At 32.8% G+C, this 24,171-nt stretch overlaps 1 protein-coding gene across 1 annotated transcript in view; it reads left to right on the top strand.

Annotated features, from left to right (window-relative positions):
• Positions 1-1,693: 1,693 nt before the first annotated feature.
• Positions 1,694-24,171, top strand: part of Shaw (Shaker cognate w) — a 30,115-nt gene continuing 7,637 nt past the window's right edge. The window contains exons 1-3 of the mRNA XM_013324222.1: positions 1,694-1,901; positions 23,546-23,692; positions 24,010-24,155. Of these exons, the coding sequence (XP_013179676.1) occupies positions 24,012-24,155 (144 nt within the window). The 5' untranslated portion in view covers positions 1,694-1,901; positions 23,546-23,692; positions 24,010-24,011. The remainder of the gene's footprint in view (positions 1,902-23,545; positions 23,693-24,009; positions 24,156-24,171) is intronic.

Genomic DNA, 24,171 nt, shown 5'->3' with positions numbered 1-24,171 from the left:
ATAAGCTACTAATTAAGATTATTAATTACGCACGGACGGAGTCGCGGGCGACAGCTAGTTTTGAATAAATCTATATTCTTGTTATGTCTTACTTTTGTCTAATATAAAAGTACGAGTACATTTTCGTTATAAAAATCTCTTTCTATAGGTGACGAATTTATTAACTTTCTTTAGTCATTTACGGAACTTATTGGAATTAACACTACCATTAAACCATTTGCATCTTACAAAGTATCGCAAGCGAAATTTTTAATAAAATTATGGTTTTCTATGCTTGGGAATATAAGGTAATATTATTTTTATATTAAAATTGCAAGATTACAAAATCAATACCGTCCTAAAGTCTGGTACGTTCGTGCAATGCTGCATTAAAAATCGATTATCTAGAATTGAATACGTTCCTTTTATATTAAGAGATATACCTCATGTTAGTAGAGTTAGGAAGCGAGTTTTATTATTTTCTTGTATCATCTTATCCTTTATAAGTCGATTAAGACGAATCTCAATGAAGCTATAGGTAGCAAGTTAAATATAAGTAGTTTTTAAATCCATTTCATATTTCTGAGTAAATTAATTAAACACAATTATTTTTCAACATATTATTACGATAAATAAAATTTTTGGTTTAATCTTTTTGACCACCTTTGTTGTTAAGCATTGTCTCACGGATATCAAAATGTAAAAGGAAGGGCATCATAACTCACCCTCATAATCCAGAGAGGTAGGTAGAGATCACTGTTTTCTATGACGGAGAATTGATTCATCCCTCTCGTCTCTTCCACATTATACATCTACGCATACACGTTATAGAAATAAATCTTTTATTCATTTTATTTTTTTATGTATGTATGAAATGTCCCGCGCCCTATTGGGTACTTGCGTCTGCCAATTATCAGAAATTTCTTTCTTTCTTTCTTTATTAATTTTTATCAAACCCTCTCGCTGTCAGAGTTTTTTGTAAGTAATGATAGAAACTTATATTGCTCACGCACAGTTGCATACAAACAGTTTTTATATAACGTAGGGTCGTAGTCTTGTCTTCCGCGATGACAAGTCGTAGAAAACTTTAATAATCGTCAAAATGTATGTTTTTCAATATGTTATGTAAAGAAAAGCTTATTATACGTATTTTAAATCAGAATAGAATTGTAACTTTTATATTATTACAAAATGAAACGCCTTCGTATCGGCAAAGTTAGGGTGGATATAGAGTTGAGTATTTCAGGACTTTCCACGAAATTAATTATAGTTTTTTTTTACTTTATTCAACGAAGATAGGATTAAGGCGCCCATTGAAAGAATCCTAAAAACAATTCATGGATTTTAGTCAAAAATCTATGATAATAATTTAAGCTAACTAAAACATGATTTGTCTTGTACACATCTAATTAAAAAGTACACGATGGTAGAACTGTTAAACTAAATCAAAGTATTCTTTTCGCATCCTTTTTTAAATTTTACAAATGTAAGTAAATTTTATGTTTCTTGTTGCTTTACATCCCACGATGCTTTAATTAAAATAAAACAGCGCAGAATTGAGGTAAAAACTATCGAATCCATTTCAAGTAGGGAGTTCAGGTATTATCCGGCTTTGGTTATATTTCAAGTGGCAACACTAGTGTTGTACAATTTTTAAATAGCGCATGCGTTGCCGATGCCGCCTGCCGTACGTCAGTGAGGCGATAGACAGACGGCCAGGCGCTCGCTTGGCGCGGCCAAGCGGTCGCTAACACACAAACATGTAATTCGAAATTCAAAAGTGTTCGATACATCGACATCGATACGTTGGACAGTGCAACACTATCGTTAACTAGTGATGTGAATCGATTATTTTATTTCTGAATTTTTTATAAGTGCGACAGTCGCGTGTGTGGCAAACTGCGGTCTTATTTTTTACACAGGTTTGTTATTTCGATTACTTATTCGCGTGCACGCATAACGAATTATGTTAATTATGACAAAGGTTGTTACTATTATTGTTACTTGTTTTTATTCGATGCCGCGCCTAAATATTCAGGGCACGGAAAGCGCGGAGTTTTCCCTACGCAACGCTACGGCATTATATACGAAATCATTTAAAACGTTGCTTTTAATTTTTTACTATATTTAGATCACTTATATAAAATTACTTTTAGGTACAAGTAATACAATTTACAAGAGAAAAATATTTAAAAGACAAGAAAATTATTATAATATAAAGTATTGATGCATTTAGAAGACTTATCATTTAACTGTCTCTATGCTGTTCATACTATTTTTTACACTTCAACTTTCTAGAGACGAAATTTATTGGGTCGTTGTTTGATGAAACACCTCCAATGATCTGGATTCTTCTATAAGTTTACCAATTCAGTTAATTTATAGCTTTACTGTGACTTCTATTTACTAAATAATTCACTTTTGGAACATAAATCTACCTTGTCATCCATTCTTGATTAATACCAACAACATAAGTCATGCACATTATGTATGGTAATGTATGAATCTGAGATCTTTCATTTCCTGATAATGTTGCCTAAAATAACATAATCCACGTTTTTACTCTTTCCCTTTCCACCCTTTTTCTTATAAGGAAAGGATGGGAAGTGATAGTGGACTTTCCGGATGAGAGGATGCATGGAAAGGGAAAATATTTTCTTTCTGTGCATCCTCCCCTCCGTCGATTAAAGGTAGGCAACGCATATACAATTGCGTACGTCTATGGGCAACGGTCACTTCGCTATTTCAGCGATTTCAGGTGCCTGCTCGCTCGTTTGCCACCTTATGATATAAAAAAAAAATCATACTTTCATTTAAGTTGAAAACAAAATGATTAACTTAAGTTATATTTCAAAAATAAAATCTAATTATTCTGTTTCTAAATGCCATTCAAAACAAATGTAAAATTCAAACGAATAATTTCAAATTTGGTACAAAGATTAAATAATTATATAATTTAAAATAATAGTAGATATAATGTATCTGTGTAAACGTATTTAATCTGTTCTTTTGTATAATTAAAATATAGTAAATCTTTGCCCGACTGTGACGGTAATGAATACCCCAATTTGCGAATTGTGATTCATTTTAAAGTTAGCAAATTGTGACAGTTTTGGGCAATCAATCAAACTTGAGTTGTAAATGTACATATAAATTATATCCGTTATTAACTTTGTTGTTGAAAGTGATGATTAAATTTTTTGGTTACAATATTTATAACATTATTAAGTTGTAAAACTGTTTTTCATACTTACAATTTAGAAATATCATTAACCTGCCCTTATCCCTACGGAGGGTCGGCACAGTCTAAACTATTCCTCCATACATCTCTATCATCTGAATCTACCTCCTTCTTACGCATATCCTCTTTCACACAATTCATCCATACTTTATTTAGTCTTTACCTTTGTAGCCATTCACATTCAATCTTATTACTTTTTGTTTATTTGATCATAATTCATATCATTAGGTTATAATCCTTTTAAAAATATTTATGACAATTTAAATTTAAATTGTCAGTTTTTCTTACTCTATATATTACCTAGAAATTGCCTACAGACCTATTTATATATCAAAAGAAAAAAGTAATTTTTCTGAAATAATTAACAAATCGTATACATAGTCACCAAGGGTGCCTACCCTAACTTTAGGGGCGATTCAATCTATATGCATATTTATAAAATAAGCCCTGTTAAAAGTAGGTTCGGACAACGCAATTTTAATTAAAAGCTTAAAAACACGTAATTTTGAAACTCTTGTAATTATTATCTTCACAACAAATGTGAAAACGAAAATATAAACTTTATTATTTAACTATTACGTAGGTTATTACTTACAGCTTGGCTGTCTAGATAAATTGACAAGGTGGTACATATGACGTCATTATTGCATCCGGGTTAGAGCGTGACGTAGGCGAGTGAAATTACTAGGTTAATGAAGGTTTCATCTTAAGATGAAACAACGCTACGTTGCTAGTATTTCTAACACCTAAATAGTATCTTAAGATTAGCTTAAACATTACTTAGTAGTACTAATTTCCTATTTATATATTGTATTTGTTATGTACATTTTGTTTTATTATGAATTTGGTAATTTTGAGCATTTTTTCTATGATCTCTACAATAAATTAGTTGGGACTGTCATCTAAGGTATTCTTAAGAGACTTGTAACGCTTTTTTTCGTCTACTAAACTAATTAATATCTTTCTATAATATACTAAAGTATGTGTATCTTTCTTTAAGACTAATTTTTAGAACGATTGACTTAAAAAAGTTTTCAGTCTAGCTGCCAGTTATTCAGTTGACATTGAAGACTAATCCTATAACCCATACTACAGTATTTCATATATAATTCGTAGCAATTATATTTGGTATACTCTAATTGTGAATAATATAGAGGCTTAAGTTGGCTCAACCTCAATATGATGCGGTTATTTATCTCCGCGTAGACTCACAAAAGCCTCGCGTAATGAGTTGCAGATACAACTTTGAAACTTTCACATAACATAGTTTGTTAATGTTTGTATATTTTACTCTATGTTACTATAACATAGTTCATTAATTTTTGAAACTTAAGAACCAAATATTGATATGCAAGATACTATGGATTATCTTACCAATATTGCGAGTATTTGGATGGATGTTTGTTAGAAGACGACTGAACAGCGGCTGAATGGATTTCACTGAAATTTGTCATAGAACATAGTCTGAAAGAACACATAGCCGACCAATTAAGTTTTTTTTTAAATTCCGAGCCGACGGAGTTGCGGACGAGAGTTGATAACTTAAAAAAAAAGTATTAATAAATGTTAAAACTGGTAATATCAGATATATAAATCAGGCATACACGAACTACTGCCTACAATTGGCATTTTTAGCTGCGACTGTAAACTGTGGTTCGTGTATTTCAAACTGTTGATTGTCATGCGGCACTCATTAGAAGCAGTCTGTACCTGCTTAAAGCGGATGGAGACAGTAGCCCCGTTTTATATGCTTTATGGATTTTTTTCCTTGCATATCTTTATATACATAATTCTTCTGTGAGTGTGTATGTCACTGAACTTCTCTCAAACGACTGGACCGATTTTGATGAATTTTTTGTGTGTGTTCAAGGGGATCTGGGAATGGTTTTGGTTCACAATTTTGTCCGCTGGACAATGTTTTTTTAATTAATTTTATTTATTAGTAGTTGTTGATCTTGGAATGTTTTACATTGGATCCGACAGACGGCGCTACCATCGCAGTGACAAATTTTAAATAATATTCAAATTAAAGACGTGTAGACAGGACAACGTCTGTCGGGTCCGCTAGTACTATATATATTTGGAAATATCTACGAACTGTTTTGATTAATTACACTACACATAGGTTAGATTGCTGTAGTTTGTTATATTCTAAATTAAAAAAAAAACAAAAGAATTTCAATATAAAAGATTTTCAAACAGAATATTGGCGGATTGATTTCTATTGAAACAGAGAAATATTGATGTACTCGAGCGGTTCGTAGAACTGACCAATACTACAGCCGTTATTTATACCAATATTGAAAGCAATCAAGCATACGAAGAATTTCATATACAAGTGGAAACAGTTATCAATCAACTTTTGAATTTCGCATTTTGTACAAAACATTCCATTTATAATTGATAATTTCAATATTCTTTTCGCTTAACGACAGTTTTGAAACAATATGACATCATTAAAATTACTAACATGTTTATTATTTACATCTGAAATAATTAACAAAAACAATTTATTGAGTTATTCGTTATTTATGTCGATTACTCTAAATTATCTATTTTCACTTAGTAACTCTCGCCATATGTGAGAAGAAGTTCAAAGATATGTGTGAAGTCAACCAACCCGCACTTGGTCAGCGTGGTTGACTATGGCCTAATTACCCTTAACTTAGGGTAGGCTCCGAGCCCCTCGGTGGGGACGTATAGTGAGCTGATGATGATGATGATGATGAACTCTCGCCTGCGACTCCTGCCATCTCGCGTGCGGAATTAAAAAAGTAGCATATATGTTCTTCCAGACTATGTTTTATATGTATGCCGAATTTCTTTGAGATCCGTTCTACCGTTCTGGAGATACCTTGTAACAAACATCCATCCATCCTTTCATCTCAATATTCGCAATTATAGCATAAGCATGATAGTAAGATTATAATATTAGTAAGATCTATTCCTGAACATTTTAATATAGTTTTCTTATTTTACATAATCCGTGGACAAAACCTTATTGTGTTTCCTGCAATATAAAATATAAAACATAATATAATGCCTAAGAAGGTAACAAAACCTCCTTTCGTCCTTTTTTATTTCGCTTTGTGTCCTGCATTATAAGAAGGAATCTTTTGTTGTGTTTTGTTCAGATTAAAAAATGTTGGCTTATCTTAAAATTTACTTTTAGGAATATTTAAAATTAAGCATATAACATCTAGATTCTTATTATTTACTATATGTAAAACACATGTTTTTATCACACGTGTTTCGGTCATACGGAAGAAATAATTAATTTCGGCTTTCATTCATTCGTTCATTCATTCAAAATGAACTGCTATAACCCATTCTTCAAATCCAAACAATCTTACTAATATTATAATTGTAAATTTTTTATTGGAGGCATGGATCTTAATGAAATTTGGCATAGATGTATGACATAGCCTGAAGAACACACAGGCTACTAATTAAGTTTGTTTTTAATTGCGCACAGACGGAGTCGCGGGAACAGCTAGTTCTACATAACGTTTCCAATACTTTTACATAATTCTATATTTGTTAATTGTCATAGAGTAACACAAAAGGAATCAATACAGAGGCGGTTTGTTGCGTGTTAATGCCGCATTAAGCCGCCGCCTACAAAACTATCCCGACATTCATTGAACGTGCCTACTCTTTGTTTGTTTCTTTGTTATTTGGGTCAAATATGTATCATTCACCTCTGATATTTTAAATTAAAATACATTCGCGGTGTTTAATTATTTAAACGTTTTTTTACCGAGCGTTTTTATTTCTATAATTTTTCGATTTGATAGGTATAATGTAACAATTGTTAAGAAGAAAATCCGACACTGTGCCGATGTACTGGCGTAACACTAGCCTTACTAAAATGTCGACGTTTATGTCCCCTCACTAATGATTCGGATAATTGACTCTATAACGAAAACGCGCCAAAGAATTCTACTTCATGAATATTTTTACTCAAAACTTACTACAAGTGTGAATATGAAACTTTCCATGGAACTATAATATTTGAGACCTCGGCTGCTAAAATCGTTAGTGTTAAAGTATATATTTTTTGATCAAACAAATGTACATTCAAATGCATATCCTCTTGTTGTGTTGAAGAAGTGTACCGATACACTTACAGACTAAACATCAGTCTAAATACATCACGATAATGCATCGTAAACTGCACGGCCTGTTGTCTGTACACACCGCAACTGTAAAAGACATGGCAACTTGCCAAGCGGAGTAGATTGATCTGAATATAAGAATAACAACAATTTACACCTTAGTAACTTAACTTTCTACTTAGTCAAAGAATTATATAAATATGCAATAAACAAGTCAAATAAAATAAGCAACTCATTTTTAAGTTTTTAGTTAACTTTTGAATTTGATTCTACCACGTGTTCTATTATTAAAATATTTTCATTTGACAACCATATTTGGATGGTTGTACAAAAATATATCATCCGCCATTTTGCGACGGCGGCCATTTTAGATTTTTCATAGTAAACCATACATACTCTACTTGTGAATCTCTTTTATTTGATAACAATGTTGGGTTGTGCAAAAATGTCGTGTCATGTGTGGTAATGAAAACATATTGTAATTAGTTGCGTTGTTCAGTTGTTTCAGCAGTGGAAACACAATAGTACTATGACGTATGTTATGTCGATAAGTTATGCTGCGCGTAGCAATGACGTCACCCGATACTCCTCGCGTCGCGCACAATCAAAATCTTTACGACCCAATAATGTTTAATCTTGGCAATAAAAAGAGAGATTTTTGTATCTTTACTATGCCGTAAACTTGGCTCAGGTCGCGGATTTGTGATCGTTTGTGTGTGCTCTAAGCGGCTACAACTTTAATACACTAATTAGGTGTAAGAATCCTTTCATGAAATAAATATGTATTACAATTTACATAAGCACTTAACTCAACTTAAACATGCCCGAGCAACAACTTAATTCTACTTATGTCCAGGCTAATAAAGGCTCCTCCAAATATTACCCTTAAAGGAAAAGCTTGAAAGAAAATAGCGAAGTATTTTCGAGGCAGGCGTGGTAATATAACCTCCAATTTTCTACGCAACTTGATAAGCGAAACTTCCCTCTATACTTGCCGAGGCATAAAATACATTAAGATTGGGGACTAGATACGTCAAGGCGTAGTCACTTTGAATGCCGTCCCGATATACCTGACATAGTTCAGCTACATTAAAGGCGTATCTAGTTTATGGAAATTTTATTCAATGGATACGGACATCAAAGGTTATATATATTTTAAGAACGATCTAATTCAATCGTCTCTATCTTGATTATCAGTTATATTCAATTTTTTTTATATCATTGTTAAATTGTTTTTCATTTTTAACAAATACTTTTGTACAACTTGAACACAACCAAGTAAGAATTTTAAGTTTTTTACGTGCTGAGCCATTACTTCAACAAATATAAAAATAAAAAAATGGACAACATAAATGCCTTAAGAACTTTGTAAGTAACTGTATACGCGATAATTTAAAAAAAATAAAACAAAATCTAGACGTTATCTAAACCGCAGTCTTATCTATATATATATAAAAAAAGTCGTGTTAGTTTCACTATTTAAAACTCAAGAAAGGCTTTACCGATATGCCTGAAAATTGGTGAGGTGGTAGTGGATTGGCTGGGCTACACTATATAAGTTTTTTTATATATCCACACAGACGGAGTCGCGAGTCACAGCTTGTTATACAATAAAAACTTATCATTTAATTAACAGATATCTCGTTTATTCATAGAAAAGCATTAATTAAGTATTGAGTACAGCCTCATTAGGGTCGTTTTACAAGAAGACAAGGAAACTAATTACCACTAGTAATTAGTTTCCATGTTGACAAATTAATTTTTTTCTAGATTAAGAAAAATGTATAATAAAAGATAATACAATGTATGGTCAAAACTAAAGTACCTACGCCAAAAAAAAAATAGTTATCCTACTCTTTTATACCGAAAATAACGAGATAGCAATATGTTTTTGCAAAGGTTTTCATCAGTGGAAACGCGGTAATTATATGAGTGTGGCAAAAAATTCCTTTCTTGCATCTTGGTGTATCATTGTGATAATAATTTTGCCTTAAAAATGAAAAAGTTTGTTATTATTACGACAGCGGGAAATCATCATTCAATATAGAATCTTAATGTTCTATTAATAGTGATTAAATTTCTGTAATTGCAAAACTGTTTTTAGGTTTCAATCGACGATATATCTGCGATGTATTTGTACAACGTCTCCGTTGCATAATGACTAAACATCTGAGATTAGACGCTCTGATTCCACTCAACAGTTCAAACATGACTTCACTCGAAATTTGCGTCATTCACATAAATTTCAATACAACAAATAGCTTGTTAAATATAGTGTTTGCCCACGTCGAGAATTGTTAAATTCTCCAGATCATCCGATAACTCAAAAATATCTGAAAGTTATCGATGAAACACTAAATTTAAACCTAAATTAACCTTTAAAATAAATGCCAAATAATATTCCAGAACTCCTTTCGTTGTAGTTATTACCTTATTTATCGCCCGTGATTTCTTCAGCCCGGAATTTAAAAAAACTAATAAATAGCCAATATGTTCTTCCAGGCTATGTTCTACATTTATGCCAAATTTAATCGAGATCCGTTGAGCCGTGAAATACCTTCTAACAATCATCCATTCATCTAAACATTCGCATTTATTTAGTAAGATTAACACAATGTGAGTACCTAAACAATATAACTAGGTTAAATTATAAAAAGGGTTTTCTGTTCAAAGGTACCCTTCATCGTACAAAAGTGCGTCCGCCCACCGCAGGCACACGCCTCATTATATGTGTAGGTTTCGTGTGTATCCTGTTTTCACGGTCCGCTTGATAAACACCACTTTAATCAAAATCAACCTTTTACCCGCTACACAATGTTGGAGCTTTATGTTATATACATATATTGTATGTACATATAAACTGTATATATAAGTTAAATTAAAATATTATTTAATATAATATAATTTAGAAATATATTAACTGTATAAGTCTTCGATAAAGTTATTGTTAATTACAATATTGGAATCAATGGTTTTTCATTGTGTGTTTTAAGTTATATTCTTATCTCTTTCATAATTTATGAATAAACAGAGACAAGAATATGTTTTATTAAAAGTATTTCCGCAGTGGAATTTCTGAGCGTGAATGTTTTTGAAACTTTAATTTAAATAAATTTAAATTAAAAATTCTTTATTTGAATGTCTCTATTTTACGAATGACTTAATACAGATTACCAATTCTTTTCTTATAAGGAAAAGTACAGAGGGAGATGTACGGAGGAGCAACAGTTGGCAGGCCGCCCTAAGCATCTTTGAATTGGCAGACAGTCATTAAGGCCGTGATCTGGCGCTAATGCTTCGCTTATACGTGGAGGATAAATACGTTGAACTATGTATACATATAATATATATAAATAAAATTGCAGTGTCTGTTTGTAATATTGATATAATCGTTTTTTACTACATGTATATGAATATAGGTAGACACAAGCAAATATATTTTTTTTACAATTTTTGTGTGTCTTTGTTTCGGATAATCTCTGAAATGGCTGGACCAATTTCGACATAACTTTCATTGGAAGATAGCTGATGTAATAAGGAGTAACTTAGGCTACGTTTATTTTAGAAAAAGTTTTTTTAGTATAATAAAGTAATATTGCAATATCCAAGTACTGTCCAGTTCCGCGCGCAGCTCAAAAACAGCATTTCACGCGAACGAATTCGCGGGCACAGCTAATACTTTTACAAAGATAGTTAAGGAATTTTCAGTCGCGCTATAATGCCTATAAACGAAAAAACAATTCAATATTATTAACTCGCGTATGATTTTTTTCTATAAACTCTTTGAACTAACCGCTCGAAACTACGCCTATGGGGCTTTAAATTTTTCCGATATTTACTTATCGAATTATTTATGCGGTAAACATTTTATTCGCTTAGTTAATACACAATTCAATTTCCTGTTTGCATAAATATTTAGTTTTAACTGTCAATTCTAAAACTCCAATATAAACAGTTGATTGGAAACAATTTTTACAATCAAAGAATTTGACTATAAACTTATGTTTTTTTTTATGCAATCATTGTAAAATAAAGTTTGAAGTAAGGAAATGTTTTCGTACATCTAAAAAGTCAAATGCCAGACATTTTGGACTCGACACAAATCAGTACGAGAAAGCTTTTTGTGGTTCTTGTGTTCGGGAAACGGAACATTGATATGTAAAGGTACTTATGCTCTTTCCGTAACTTTTTGTTGTTGAAATCGTTGCCAAAATTTTGAATAGACTAGTTATACACAAAAGAATTATTGTTAAATTAAAGATAATTATAATTTAAAGAGATAAGATAACCCGTCTGTTCAATACATAAGCATTTTCAACTATAAATTTAACATCTATAAATATGGAGAGTGCGTACGTATTATATCTAAAAAAAATAATTTTATCGCGTTGCTGGTAACAAAAATTCTTACTTGTTTGTCTGTCTGCCCACAAGGCCGCGGTTGTTCTTGGTAAGCTCCAGAAAGGCTGAACTTGACTATGACGCGAAGGAAGCTGATACATGCGGGAATATCATAGGCTACTCTTTTAATTCTTTGATAATGAAGTCGAGGGCAACTGCTAGTCGTAAATATAAATACGAATGGAATACAAGCCACGGCGAATTCGATTCTCTTGGCAAAAATAACCACAGACTATCCAGTTAATGTAAATATTTGGTTTCGCGATGTTTTTTTAGTGAAAATGTAAACACGCGCTACACTACTGTGAAACGCAGTTTATAAATTTTGTCTGTGGTTTCTACGGTTACAAATTAACACAAATATGTAAAAGAATACAAAATGCTACAAAAATAAACTTTCCCACAGTACACCGGAAACTTCTAATGCTACCTAAATAATATTTGGGACGGAAAGTTAGTGCCTGTTTTTTTATATTATTAGGTGGTAAACGACAAAGCGGTCATCTAAATTCGCTGAAATAACGAAGCGACTGCTGCTAATATAAATCTGCAATTGCAAATTCAATAATAATTTTCACAAAAATACAGTATTTCTTATGGCCAGTGTAAACAACCTTTAATAAAAACGTATTACTTTCCTTTTCCACAAACTTCATGGACACAAGTCCACATATAACTCTATTGTTATTGTTATGTTTTTTATTCACTATTCGTCTCCATGACAACCATGTCGTTGTGGAAATGACAAATTTACATTTATTTGGTAATATAACATGTTTCACTCGAAGTTTGTCTTTGTTGAAAATGTTTCAACCTTGACAAAAGCGAGTGTGGCAAAGCTTTTTATGTTTCCGTACTGCATTGATGAAAGCAATCGATTTTCAATGTTACACTTCGCTTGCTGCTTTACTTACCAGTTATCAACACGGGTAGCTTGTAGCGAGACATGTAAGTCAAATAATTTTAAACAATAATACAGTTTCTCTGTATTTTGTTCACTGCACAAATATCAAAGTGTAATTTCAGATATACTTTTATAATAATAGATATAAGATGAAAACAATACTTTGTGAGAAAATAGTGGAACATTTCTAGACAAAATTTACTGAGGCGTAAAACCATTTAGATTTGTAGCTTGAGACAAATTGAATTGGGGTGAGATCCGAGATCCGGACGAATCTATAAATAAATTACGCAGTATTATGTATTGTAAGTAGGTAAGGTAGGTAGGTATTGCTTTCTCTTATATTAATGGCCTCTTATATTTATATATTCTGAAGATAAAACGTCTATTATATACTAAATAAATTCTTGATCGTAGCTTGGGAATTGTACATTTAAGCTTTTTATTACATCGAGCTCGAATTGAAATGTTTTCATAAAATTTAGTTACTTAAAGCTTAAAGCTTCTCAAAATTTTGCCGTATTTTTAACTGCACTAAATTCAAAAAATGAATTGATAGAGCAGTTAACTTTTTAGAATCAATCTTTTTTATTATTTATTTGTTGTATTTCTGTGGCGTTTCCGCCAACCGAATGTGACCGACAAAGTCATTGTATCGAATCAAATCCTTTCAAATTCAACCCTTTGTTGTTTACCAAACCGTGGACAAGCGACGGCAAGCTTGGTCGACCAAATAAGTTTAGCTTTATCCGACACAAATAACTGAATTTCTCGCGTATGTTTTTAAGTTTAGATAGAAAATTTTAAAATTGTGCTATATTTATTTATTATATTACGATTAATAGTTATTACAAAATAAATAATTGTCAACTCTATAAATGTCACGTCGGCACATTTCGTTACATGATAGAGACAGAAGATAGGTCACAGCTGACGTTAAAGAGAGATAGGTATATATTACTTTCATTCTACTTTTACATTTTATACGTCGATCTAGCATGATTTGAAAAATATATAGAGTACTATTATCATAGGCAATCATGTCGTATGATACAATTTTATGATGGAAGGCTTTACTCCGAGAGCTGTTGGGATTAAGTGGGTAACATGAATGGGTTCTATTGTGCTCGCTTCATGGCTGGAAACTAAAAGTATATTATTCTTGTATCCATTTATTATTAACGGATATGAATAGCTACTATAAATTAAAAGTTTTAATAAGACGTATTTTTAAAAGTTATAAAATTACCTTGGAAATTTAATAGTAATTTTAATTGCGATCTAATATTAATGGGGTAGTTTTAAAACTAAAGCCTAACTTTCGTGACAAAAATTTTAATAAAAATTAATTATACAAAATTTACGTAATTTTAATTTTATTAAAGGACGTCCAAATTGAGATAATTAAACGTATATTAGTAAAAGACTTTGTATTATAAGTTATTTTTATTCAAATTGTTATTTAGTTTTATTTTTAGTATGGTTTAGTTTTAGTATATAGTTTATAGTATTATTTTGGTAGATTAATTAATTAGTCACTTAATAATTAATATCATCATCATTAGCTCACTATACATTCCCACCGTGGGGCTCGGAGCCTACCCTAAGTTAAGCTGGCCCAATGCGGGTTGGTTGACTTCACGCATATCTTTGAAATTCTTCTCAGATATGTGCAGGTTGCATCACGATGTTTTCCTTCACTGTAAGAACGTCAGATAAATGTACATATGTATATCGAAAATCGAAAAACACATTGGTACATGGCGGGATTCGAACCCAGGACCTGCAGATTGCAAGTTAAGTGCTTGACCACTGAGCCACCGACGCTCCTTATAATTAATATAGAGTTAAGTAATTCAATAATTGTTACACTTTGGTGAAATATTGTATAATTCAACTTAAACTTAACAAGAAAGTTGGATCCAATTTATTTCAATATCCAGTTTTTTATTTTTAATTATAGAATGTATTTTTCATTAATATTTCTAATATTGAATATTACTCAAACACCGTCAAGCACCAAATAGTTACTAATCCATTCGTAGCTATAGCTCTACCAGAAGCTCTGATATTGAATATTGATTCAACAAGCCCCGCAACGATAACACCTTGCTGATAGATAAAGGCACGGACGACCTTATTACGTAACTAGAAATAGATTACGTAGTGCAACATTTGTCAAAGGATTATGATTGAAAAACATATCTCAACATTGCTCTTTTAAAGGTGAAATCTTAGAAATATTATAAATGCGAATGTTTAGATGGATGTTTCTTGCTGAAATTTGGAATATACATTGTCTGGAAAAACATATAGTATACTAATAAAGTTTTTTCCATCGCAGGAACCGAGTTGCGGACGACAACTAGTTTCTTTTAAAGTAGTTATAAACTTAAATTAATTTAAATTTAGACGTTTATTTATAACTCTGTAGGCATTAACTGACATTGACATGACTAGGTAAAAATGTCCTCAACTGTTCAAACAAGCCGCACAGAGCTTTTGTGTTTCGATCGACCGTTACATATTTGACGAATATCGATCGTCGAGCGACGCCGCGGTCTCGCCCTCTCGGGACTCAATCAAATACTCTCTTGTTTTCAACTGACATGAAACTCTTCAAAAACTCATCCAAACGACATTGACAATGTTTTCGGGATACGATTGTGCGTTTCACTGTTAGATATAGACTCTTATTATGAATTGTTTGGGAATGAAACCAGTGTGATATCATTTTTGGATCATTATAAGTCCAACATTTTAGAGTTTAAATTACATTTGTAGAATATATAGTCGACATTTTAGTGACTTGAAAATGAAAAGTAACTTTAGGATTAAGCATGCTTCAAACTGTCTCCTTGTCTGTATTTTTTGTACATAATGTTAGAGATAATATTATGTTTTTACGCAAGTGCTTCGGCGTCGCGTTGGTGGCTCAGTGGTCAAGCACTTGACTTGCAATCTGCAGGTCCTGGGTTCGAATCCCGCCATGTACCAATATGTTTTTCGATTTCCGATTTATATATGTATATTTATCCGACGTTCTTACAGCGAAGGAAAACATCGTGATGCAACCTGCACATATCTGAGAAAAAATTCAAAGATATGTGTGAAGTCAACCAACCCGCACTTAGCCAGCGTGGTTGACTATGGCCTAATCACCCTTAACTTAGGGTAGGCTCCGAGCCCCTCGGTGGGGACGTATAGTGAGCTAATGATGATGATGACACAAGTGCTTCGACCGAAAACCTATAGTGAGATAGCAAACGTCAATTGTTTTATAATTGGTATAAGATATGACGTCATAAACTTCAGTCAGGGCATTGTTTCAATCAGGATAGACGAGTGTATCAAGGTCGTGTAAAGAAAACTATTCTTGTTATACAGACGCGACTCATCACACCGTTTTATTTATACCACTGTGGCTTTGAATCGATAAACTGTGATCCGCTTTTAAATCCGTTCACAAACTACTTTTGTAAATTAGCTTTTAACCGTAGCAAAGCTTTTACTATCCTTTATTTTGAAACAGATTGAAGTGGAAGATGAAAAGCGAATAAAACGAAATAAAGGCAGATAGATGATGATTGAGTTTGGAATACGAAAGCCAAAGCAAGCTCTTTCCTTGTATTCTTTTTAACTAAATTACTGTATAATATGGAACTGTACGAGTAAAGAAGGTCATTACCTTTTTCTGCTGCAGAATGTTTCAATCTTATATGCGAATGTTTAGATGGATGGATATTTGTTGGAAGGTTGTCAGAACGGCTGCACGGATCTTGCTTAAATTTGGCATAGATATAGAACACAGTCTGGAAGAACACATATGCTATTAATTAGTTTGTTTTTTTAATTCCGGGCGGACGGAGTCGTGGGCGGCAGCTAGCAATAAATAAAAATCACTGACCTTTTATTTATACTCATTCTTAAGCATTACGCCAAATAATCCGCATCAAAAGAAAAGTAATCTGCCCACAAAGATCATTTTTATAAAATAAAACAGAATTTTTGTAAAGTACAATCATTCGGGAGACTGAGATATGAAACGGGAACGTTACCACAATTTTTTTCTCTCCCGCCGGAGAAATAACGTGAAATAGAGAGAGGCCGACAACGAACAAATTGAAAACATTTTTAACGTAATCAGATAGGCCGAACTTCTTACGTAGTTTTACTTATTGCAAAGGATTTCTTTTTAAATTACATTTCTCATTCAAGGAACCTAGTTATTTGCTGTTTGATGTTGGATATTTACTGTATTACTTCAAAATAAATACAAAACACCGTTCAGTTAAACACGTGTTTAACCCTTTGACTGCCGGTGATCGATGTTATGGACACCATAGTGGTTATAACGTTTTACCTCTAATTATGTACCACCAAATCTTCTTCCTCCTTATTACTTTCCTATTTATTTCTCAAGATTATTTATTAATCATGGTGCCTAGAAAGGATTGACATACGTTAGAATTGAAACAGTAAGTTTTTTATGGTTAGACCCTTAGTGTTCTAGACAGCTTCTACCATTTGTTTTGATATTATATTAAGATATAATCTGCTTACAAGTTCTTGGGTTTTTATTGGACCAATCAGAAGAACAATCGCAATATCTGGTTCTTAGTAAACACTTTAATCTGTGAAATACGTCTAGCTGTACTTAAGAAAATTTACGCTGCAGAACATTTCTATCTCAACAGACAGATTGTCTAAATTAAGAAGCTAATCCTTCTAAAAGACACTCTGAATTTAGATTACTCTTAAAGTATAGTTAAGCTTCTAAGTTTGATAAAACTCCGTTACTATGTAGCCTTCAAAGCAAATATTTATACAAAAAAGTAAACATAAATACATAATTCACAAAGAATGTTCTAATATGTTTGCGTAACTTTCCCTGTCTGTCTTATTATATCATTATCGTTTTGCTTTAATTATCATAGCGTTTTACAGCTTTCTATATCAACGCAGCAATAATAGCAGCCGCAATACTATTTTCACACCAAGGTAGAATTGACATAGAACAGAAGAATACTATTGTAATAACGCCGTAACCACATAATTAAGATAGCGGATATCTAAATATGAGTACTGAAGCTTCAGCTCTGGGTTAGTTCCGCCCTCGTGTGAAACACGTAATGGCGGCCGTAACATCGCGTCTCTGGTACCATTATGCGTAGAAACATTAACGTCGCAATTAAATAACTAAAAACTGTTCACCGTCTATTTTAAAAACAGATAAATTATGTTAAAAATTCTATAATTTGAAAAAAAATCTTTGGTAAAATATGATAACAAGCAATCCTTCTTAATTTCGTTTACTAAACAGAAATACAACAACAGAAATTGCTAAGCAATATAATTTGTAAAATGGCTTTTAACAAAAAAAACTTTATAAGTATTTTTTTTATAATAATAGCGGAAATAAAAGTTCGTTCATACTTCCATCGACCCACAGAAAAAGATATAAAATTTAAATTTAGAATTAAAGGAATGCTTGATGTTTTTCAATTAAACAATGATGAATCACACGACGAAATGAGGTGCAATGAAATTTCATTCAAAACCAATTTAACGTGTGTCAGTAATATTGTATCTGGAACATAACAAGCCGTCCATAGCTACGCTTGTGTTATCATAAATCAAACATTATTGCCGAAGTGAACGCAGACACGTTCGACTTCATATACCCAGTAATGTTCTAACCTAACAATATGTCGGGAAAACCGCAAAAATTTACTGGCAACAACATAAAAACAACAAATTCACGGCTTCTTTATTACATTCTGGCAACACTGAGGCACGAATGCCGCGATGTTTACTCAATATTTCATACTCAGCGCCGTCCGACACTCTGTATGAATTCTCCAGTAGTTCAAAACAAGTTCTTTACTCATTTTGTAAGTTGATTATTTTTTTTTTATTTATTAAATTTCAGTTCATCCTGTCTAATTTAGGACTAGAGTATGCCTGGGAAATACCTTGTAAGTTGTATCCTACTTCTCTATTCATATTTATACTTTTTTGATAAATTTTTGTTAATTTACTAATATTTCATGTACCATTCCCACTAAGCTCTAGGCTCGTACTTGGATATAGTTAACGATAATAGTCGAATAGTGGAATTCGATTTCTCGACCATCTAATCAGAAATTCGTACCCTTAACCATTAGCCTATTGGCGCTTCAGATTTATAGCGCTAAAAATAAAACTGTTTAATTTTATTCACGTAAATAATATTCATCTAAGCATCCTACATAAACCTGCGAAACAATACCATTAAAAACTATCTTTTTAAGGCATTTTTGAAACGAGGCCAAATATAAAAGAAACTCCTTTCTTTAATAAATCGGTGTTTTCGTAAATGTTCATTATTACTTACTTTTATCGCCGAGTCTCTGCGACCAGATGGTGCGCTACCAGCAGAGAAATAACGTGTGTCTCATGTTATTTGTTCAGGGCACATTGTACTTATGTATACTCTTAATTAACTTCTAAAAGCAGTTATCTGGCTTATTAGATATAAGATGTTTTTAATTTCTCTATTGTGTTCTAAATTTTTTAACATATGAAGTATTCATTAAATAATACTCTTGAAAACTTTTTAGTATATCTGTGGTAGAACAGCTGTTATTTTCTTTTCCAGTTTTTTTAATTCAATATTATTGTACTGCTAATATTGTTTATTTTGTTTTGTACCAAAAAAAAAAACTATTGTTTATTGAACACTTCACTAATTCATACTTAATTTTGTCAGTGACAATTTGTTCAGTTTTGTTTTACAATTTCAAAAAGTCAACCATTATCAGTAATCGGTTTAACCAAAATCCTCGATAAAAGCCTCTTCTTATTGAACCGTTTGAATCTTCAATTTCTATGAATTTATTTTTATAATAATCTGATTGTTTACATTTCTATCAACGCTATACCGAGCTCTTTGTAATAAATCCAGTGGCCAGATGTTTACTTCTATATTGTATTTTAGGATTCGATATCTTTTACTTCGAAATATCAAACAATCTAAATAAAACAATCGAAAGATTCTTTCATCAATGCGTTTTGAACGGGATTAGATTCTATTTTCTTAAATCTATTTTGAGATTTCTATTGCGATTATAAAAGTTCCGAAGAAGCAAAGAAACATAAACAAAGATCAAGTATTTGACACGAAGATTTATGCATAAAATACTAATAGAATAATCTAGAACTTTTCACATATATGTTTGGATGGTGGAGGCAAATCTAATATTCTTAAGCAACAGGATGAGATGTAGAGTTTTAGGGTACGTGAATTATGGTGTATTTGTACAGTCTGAGATTGTTGTAAATGTCTTGAAAATTTATGTTCTCCCAGTAGTTGTATTGCACGTATGCTACAAACATACAAATGGCAGTATGTATGTATTGAAACGTATACATTATTATTTTTAGCTTTACTACACGCTACTTCGTCCGCGCGGAATTAAAAAATACTCAATTAGTAGCCTATGTGTTCTTAAAGACGCCAAATTTCAGTGAGATCCATGCAGCCATTCTGGAGATACCTTCTAACAAACATTCACCCAAACATCTATCCATCCCGACTCTATCATATATTTTATTGCTAAGATTTTTAGATAATATAACTGATTGAATATCACTAAAATTTATAGAACTTAAATGAGGGAAAAAAGGGTAATAGAGTAAGACAACGATTTTTGGAAGACCTTAATTTGATAAAAAAAAACCTTTTTATCATAAGGTGGCAAACGAGCGAGCGACCACCTGAAATCGCTGAAATAGCGAAGTGACCGTTGCCCATAGACATACGCAATTGCATATGCGTTGCCTACCTTTAATTCGACGGAGGAAATGATGCACAGAAAGAAAACATTTCCATGCATCCTCTCATCCGGAAAGTCCACTTCCACTTCCCATCCTTTCCTTATAACAAGAAGGGTTGGAAGGGAAAGGGGACTAAATTAGGCCTCCGGGACGCACACTCATCAGACGAAACGCGGATTTGCTTCCACTTCACGCCTGTCTTCTGTGTGGTCATGGTATTTCACCGGGCGAGCCGGGCCAATTCATGCAAAGATGTAAAAGCGGGCTCTACCACTGTCAAACCTGTGTTCTAGTTAAACTGATGTTCTATACCTTTGAAACCAAAATCTGGTGCTGTCTGAAGCTAATTAGAGACAATGTGAAAACGATTTCATAGACACTAACGATTTAGCAAATTGCTATTCAAAATTGCTGGCCTCGTTCCAAATACACGCTGCAAACGGAACTGTCATTATGTTATCAAAATCCAATACAAAGCAAATGTGTCCCCAATTATGCGGATACAACATTTGTTCATATAAAGCTGGTAATATTCACGATATTGTGATATTATCCTTGTCATATATTTGTATAATATATGTATATGAATAACTGCATCTTAAATCTAAAGCTAAGCGATAAACTCGGGTAATATGTCGTTGGTTATTTTGACTCTCATTTATCCAGTTTCGAATTTTCTGCTGGCAATATTTACTGAATCTTAGATTACCATAAAACAGTGTCTCTTATAGTAAGAATAAGAATATAAGTATGATAATAAACTCAACATTTCGACTGACTTTAGCGAAGTCTAACAAAATTATAATATTGGAAATCACGAGATAAAATGTGACTCAACCGAGTTGACTGGAAATTCAACAAAGCGGTCTGTGGAGCTCGTTTCCGAGGCCGGGACCGACGACGTTCTAACTCTAGCTTTAAATCCATTGTATTTGCTTATGCAAATTCAGAGTCTGCGGCCTTCCGCACGTACAACACGTAATAATTCTCCTTGTAAATTTGACACAGATTCCCTTCTGACGCAGTGTGCATATCGTGATTTAAACTCGCTCATAAATTTGTAATCACGCTCGGCCCTCTATTGTTATTCCACAGACGCGTGGACTTTGTAAGTAATTACAACTTCGTTGGACTATGTTATCTTTGGTAGATATTCAATGAATAAATATAAGCTGTTAATCTTAATTACTAAATTAACTTTTTCGATTAAATTACACCAAGAAATCTACTGTTACTTAGCTTGAGTGAATTGAAGATGTTCAAAGTTCTCAGGTATTGCTAGAAGGATAAGGTAGAGAGGAAATTGCAGGAGTTCCAAACTTTGGGCCAAGATGGCACAGGACTGTCAAAACTGGAAACTCTTATTATCAAAGGCCAAGATTCTCTTAAGGTTGATGCAACTCTCGAGTTAGGTTATGGTTAGACTTTTTAAATAACTTTTATATAGCTTTTATTACAAACAAAATTCAATGTAGAGTTAACATTGACAACAGAGTGTTGTGTGGGTGGGCCTTTATAGCGTGACTGCCAGCTGATATCGATCTGGCATTACCTTATAGCTAGAAAATGATAGAGCCTTAAGTACTTGTGTTGGCGATTTCAGCATTTATTTGCGCGATATTAATCCACTTTATAATCTACGAATTAATCTTGATGGAAAGTTGAAAAAGTTAACTTTTCAAACGTTTAGATGAGAAATATAATAATCGCTTTTATAGGTTAATCCTAAAACTGTATCCTGTTATCCTAAAACTTATTACCGTACACAGTTATTTAATGGTTGCCAAGGTCACTTAGTATAGATTTAGTTTGAATATACAATACGTTTAACAACAGGTTTATATTTGCTTTGTTGTTGCAACTTGTAGTGGGAAGATGTCATATACTCACGTGCTGTTTATGAAGAGATGTGATTCAGATTTAGTAATACAGTTGGCTAAGACCTAGTCAACCATAACTTAGGGTGGGCTCCGAGACCCTCAGTGGGGACGTGTAGTGAGCTGATGATGCATACAGACTAATGTTCTGTGTAGCTACGTTGCTGATACATAACTCAAAGCGAACAGTCTAGTTTACTGTTACCAAAATATTTAACCTAGCTTTAAGTTTCAATGTACCATGATTCTGGTACTAGATAATCTGGTTGGATATATCAAGTTTTTAGTACAATAACTTTTATAGCACTAGAAAGCTAGACAACAGGGAAGGCACTAAGTGTTGAACCCCTTAACATCTTCAAAAGCTCTTGTCTCTTTGTCTTATAAAAGTTTCAAATGTTTTACGGAAAGGTTTACCGGAAGACAATTTATGCAAACTATTACAAAAAAAAATCATGAGTTATTTTTCCTTCTAATTTAAAAACCTGTACGTTGCATTTCGCAACAACGAAATCAAGATATAAAATAAGGTGCAAATCAAGATAAGGGTCGAAGAGAGGTTACATTATTTATTAAAGGATAATCTCAAGTTAAAGTAAAGAAAAATTGACATTAAATAGTTATGAGTGTTTTATTGCATGATATATAGTTTTTTGTTTGAAGTAAGTGTTGACTCTTGGTCTGCATAAGTTTGTAGAAACACCAAAGCGGCTATTATACTGGAAAGTTTGGAATCCTCTGGTCTAGAGTTTCGTCTATTATTCTCACTTTTATAAATGTCTGAAAGCTGTCGTATTTCAGGGCGTATTCTTTAACCTTTTGATACAAAGCTTAATATCGCTTTCAGGGGCTTTATGTAGCTTTGCCCTGGATTTTTCCTTAAATTATGTACTCTTTTAATGGTGGCTATTTTAAATATTTCAAATTTAAGTGCTTTAAGTATTCTAAATCTTGGTTTAATTTCAGATTATTCATGTTATTAGATAATGATAAGGAAGATAATTTGCTAAAGGGTTAATTTATAATTTAACTGCATCTTCAGTTAAATGCTACGCGTAAAAGTGTTACAAATTCTATTCTATTTTGTCCGAGAATCATTGATGTTTTAACTAGTATAAGTAGATTTAATTCCTTCGATATTTTACCAAAGAATAACTTTTTCAGTTGCTTCAATATAAATGTTAAATATCATTTATATTGTTATCAGGTTGTGGTGATGTGTGAGCGATGTGGTGGCCGGCAGTTCTGAGCCGCTGGCAGGAGGAAGAGGCGGCCATGCTGCGCCGCGGACATAGCCGCGCGCCGGCAACCTAGCTGCCCGCATCCTGTATATGAACCACAGGAGATATCACAAGTACGCAGCTTACTATAAACAAAAGAACAACTAAAATTATATTTAAAGCTACACGTATAGACAATGAATAAATTGGACTGTTTTCATTTACATTTTATTCTGATATTGCTTCTCTGATATTTTTCCAATCAGTGAAGGATATGGTTCAAACTAGCAATGTAACTCAACAAGCAATCAACAGCGTCAATTTTAAGTAGATGGCATGGCAGGCATGGTTCTCTGCAACACTTATTAACGATAATGCTCGACAGCACGCCAACTGCTTTAAACTACCGCTATCGACTGCTTCAAACTGTTCATCGTCATCATTCTTACAGAGATGAATCTCCTGAACATGGACGCGGAAAACCGCGTAGTGCTGAATGTGGGCGGCATTCGCCATGAGACGTACAAGGCGACGCTGAAGAAGATCCCCGCGACGCGTCTCTCCCGGCTCACCGAGGCGCTTGCCAACTACGACCCGGTGCTCAATGAATACT

Source organism: Papilio xuthus, unplaced genomic scaffold (genome assembly GCF_000836235.2).
Source record: "Papilio xuthus unplaced genomic scaffold, Pxut_1.1 DF824992.1, whole genome shotgun sequence".
NCBI lineage: Eukaryota > Metazoa > Arthropoda > Insecta > Lepidoptera > Papilionidae > Papilio > Papilio xuthus.
The sequence above is the reverse complement of the archived record's forward strand: the minus strand, read 5'-3'. Positions and strand labels throughout refer to the sequence as shown.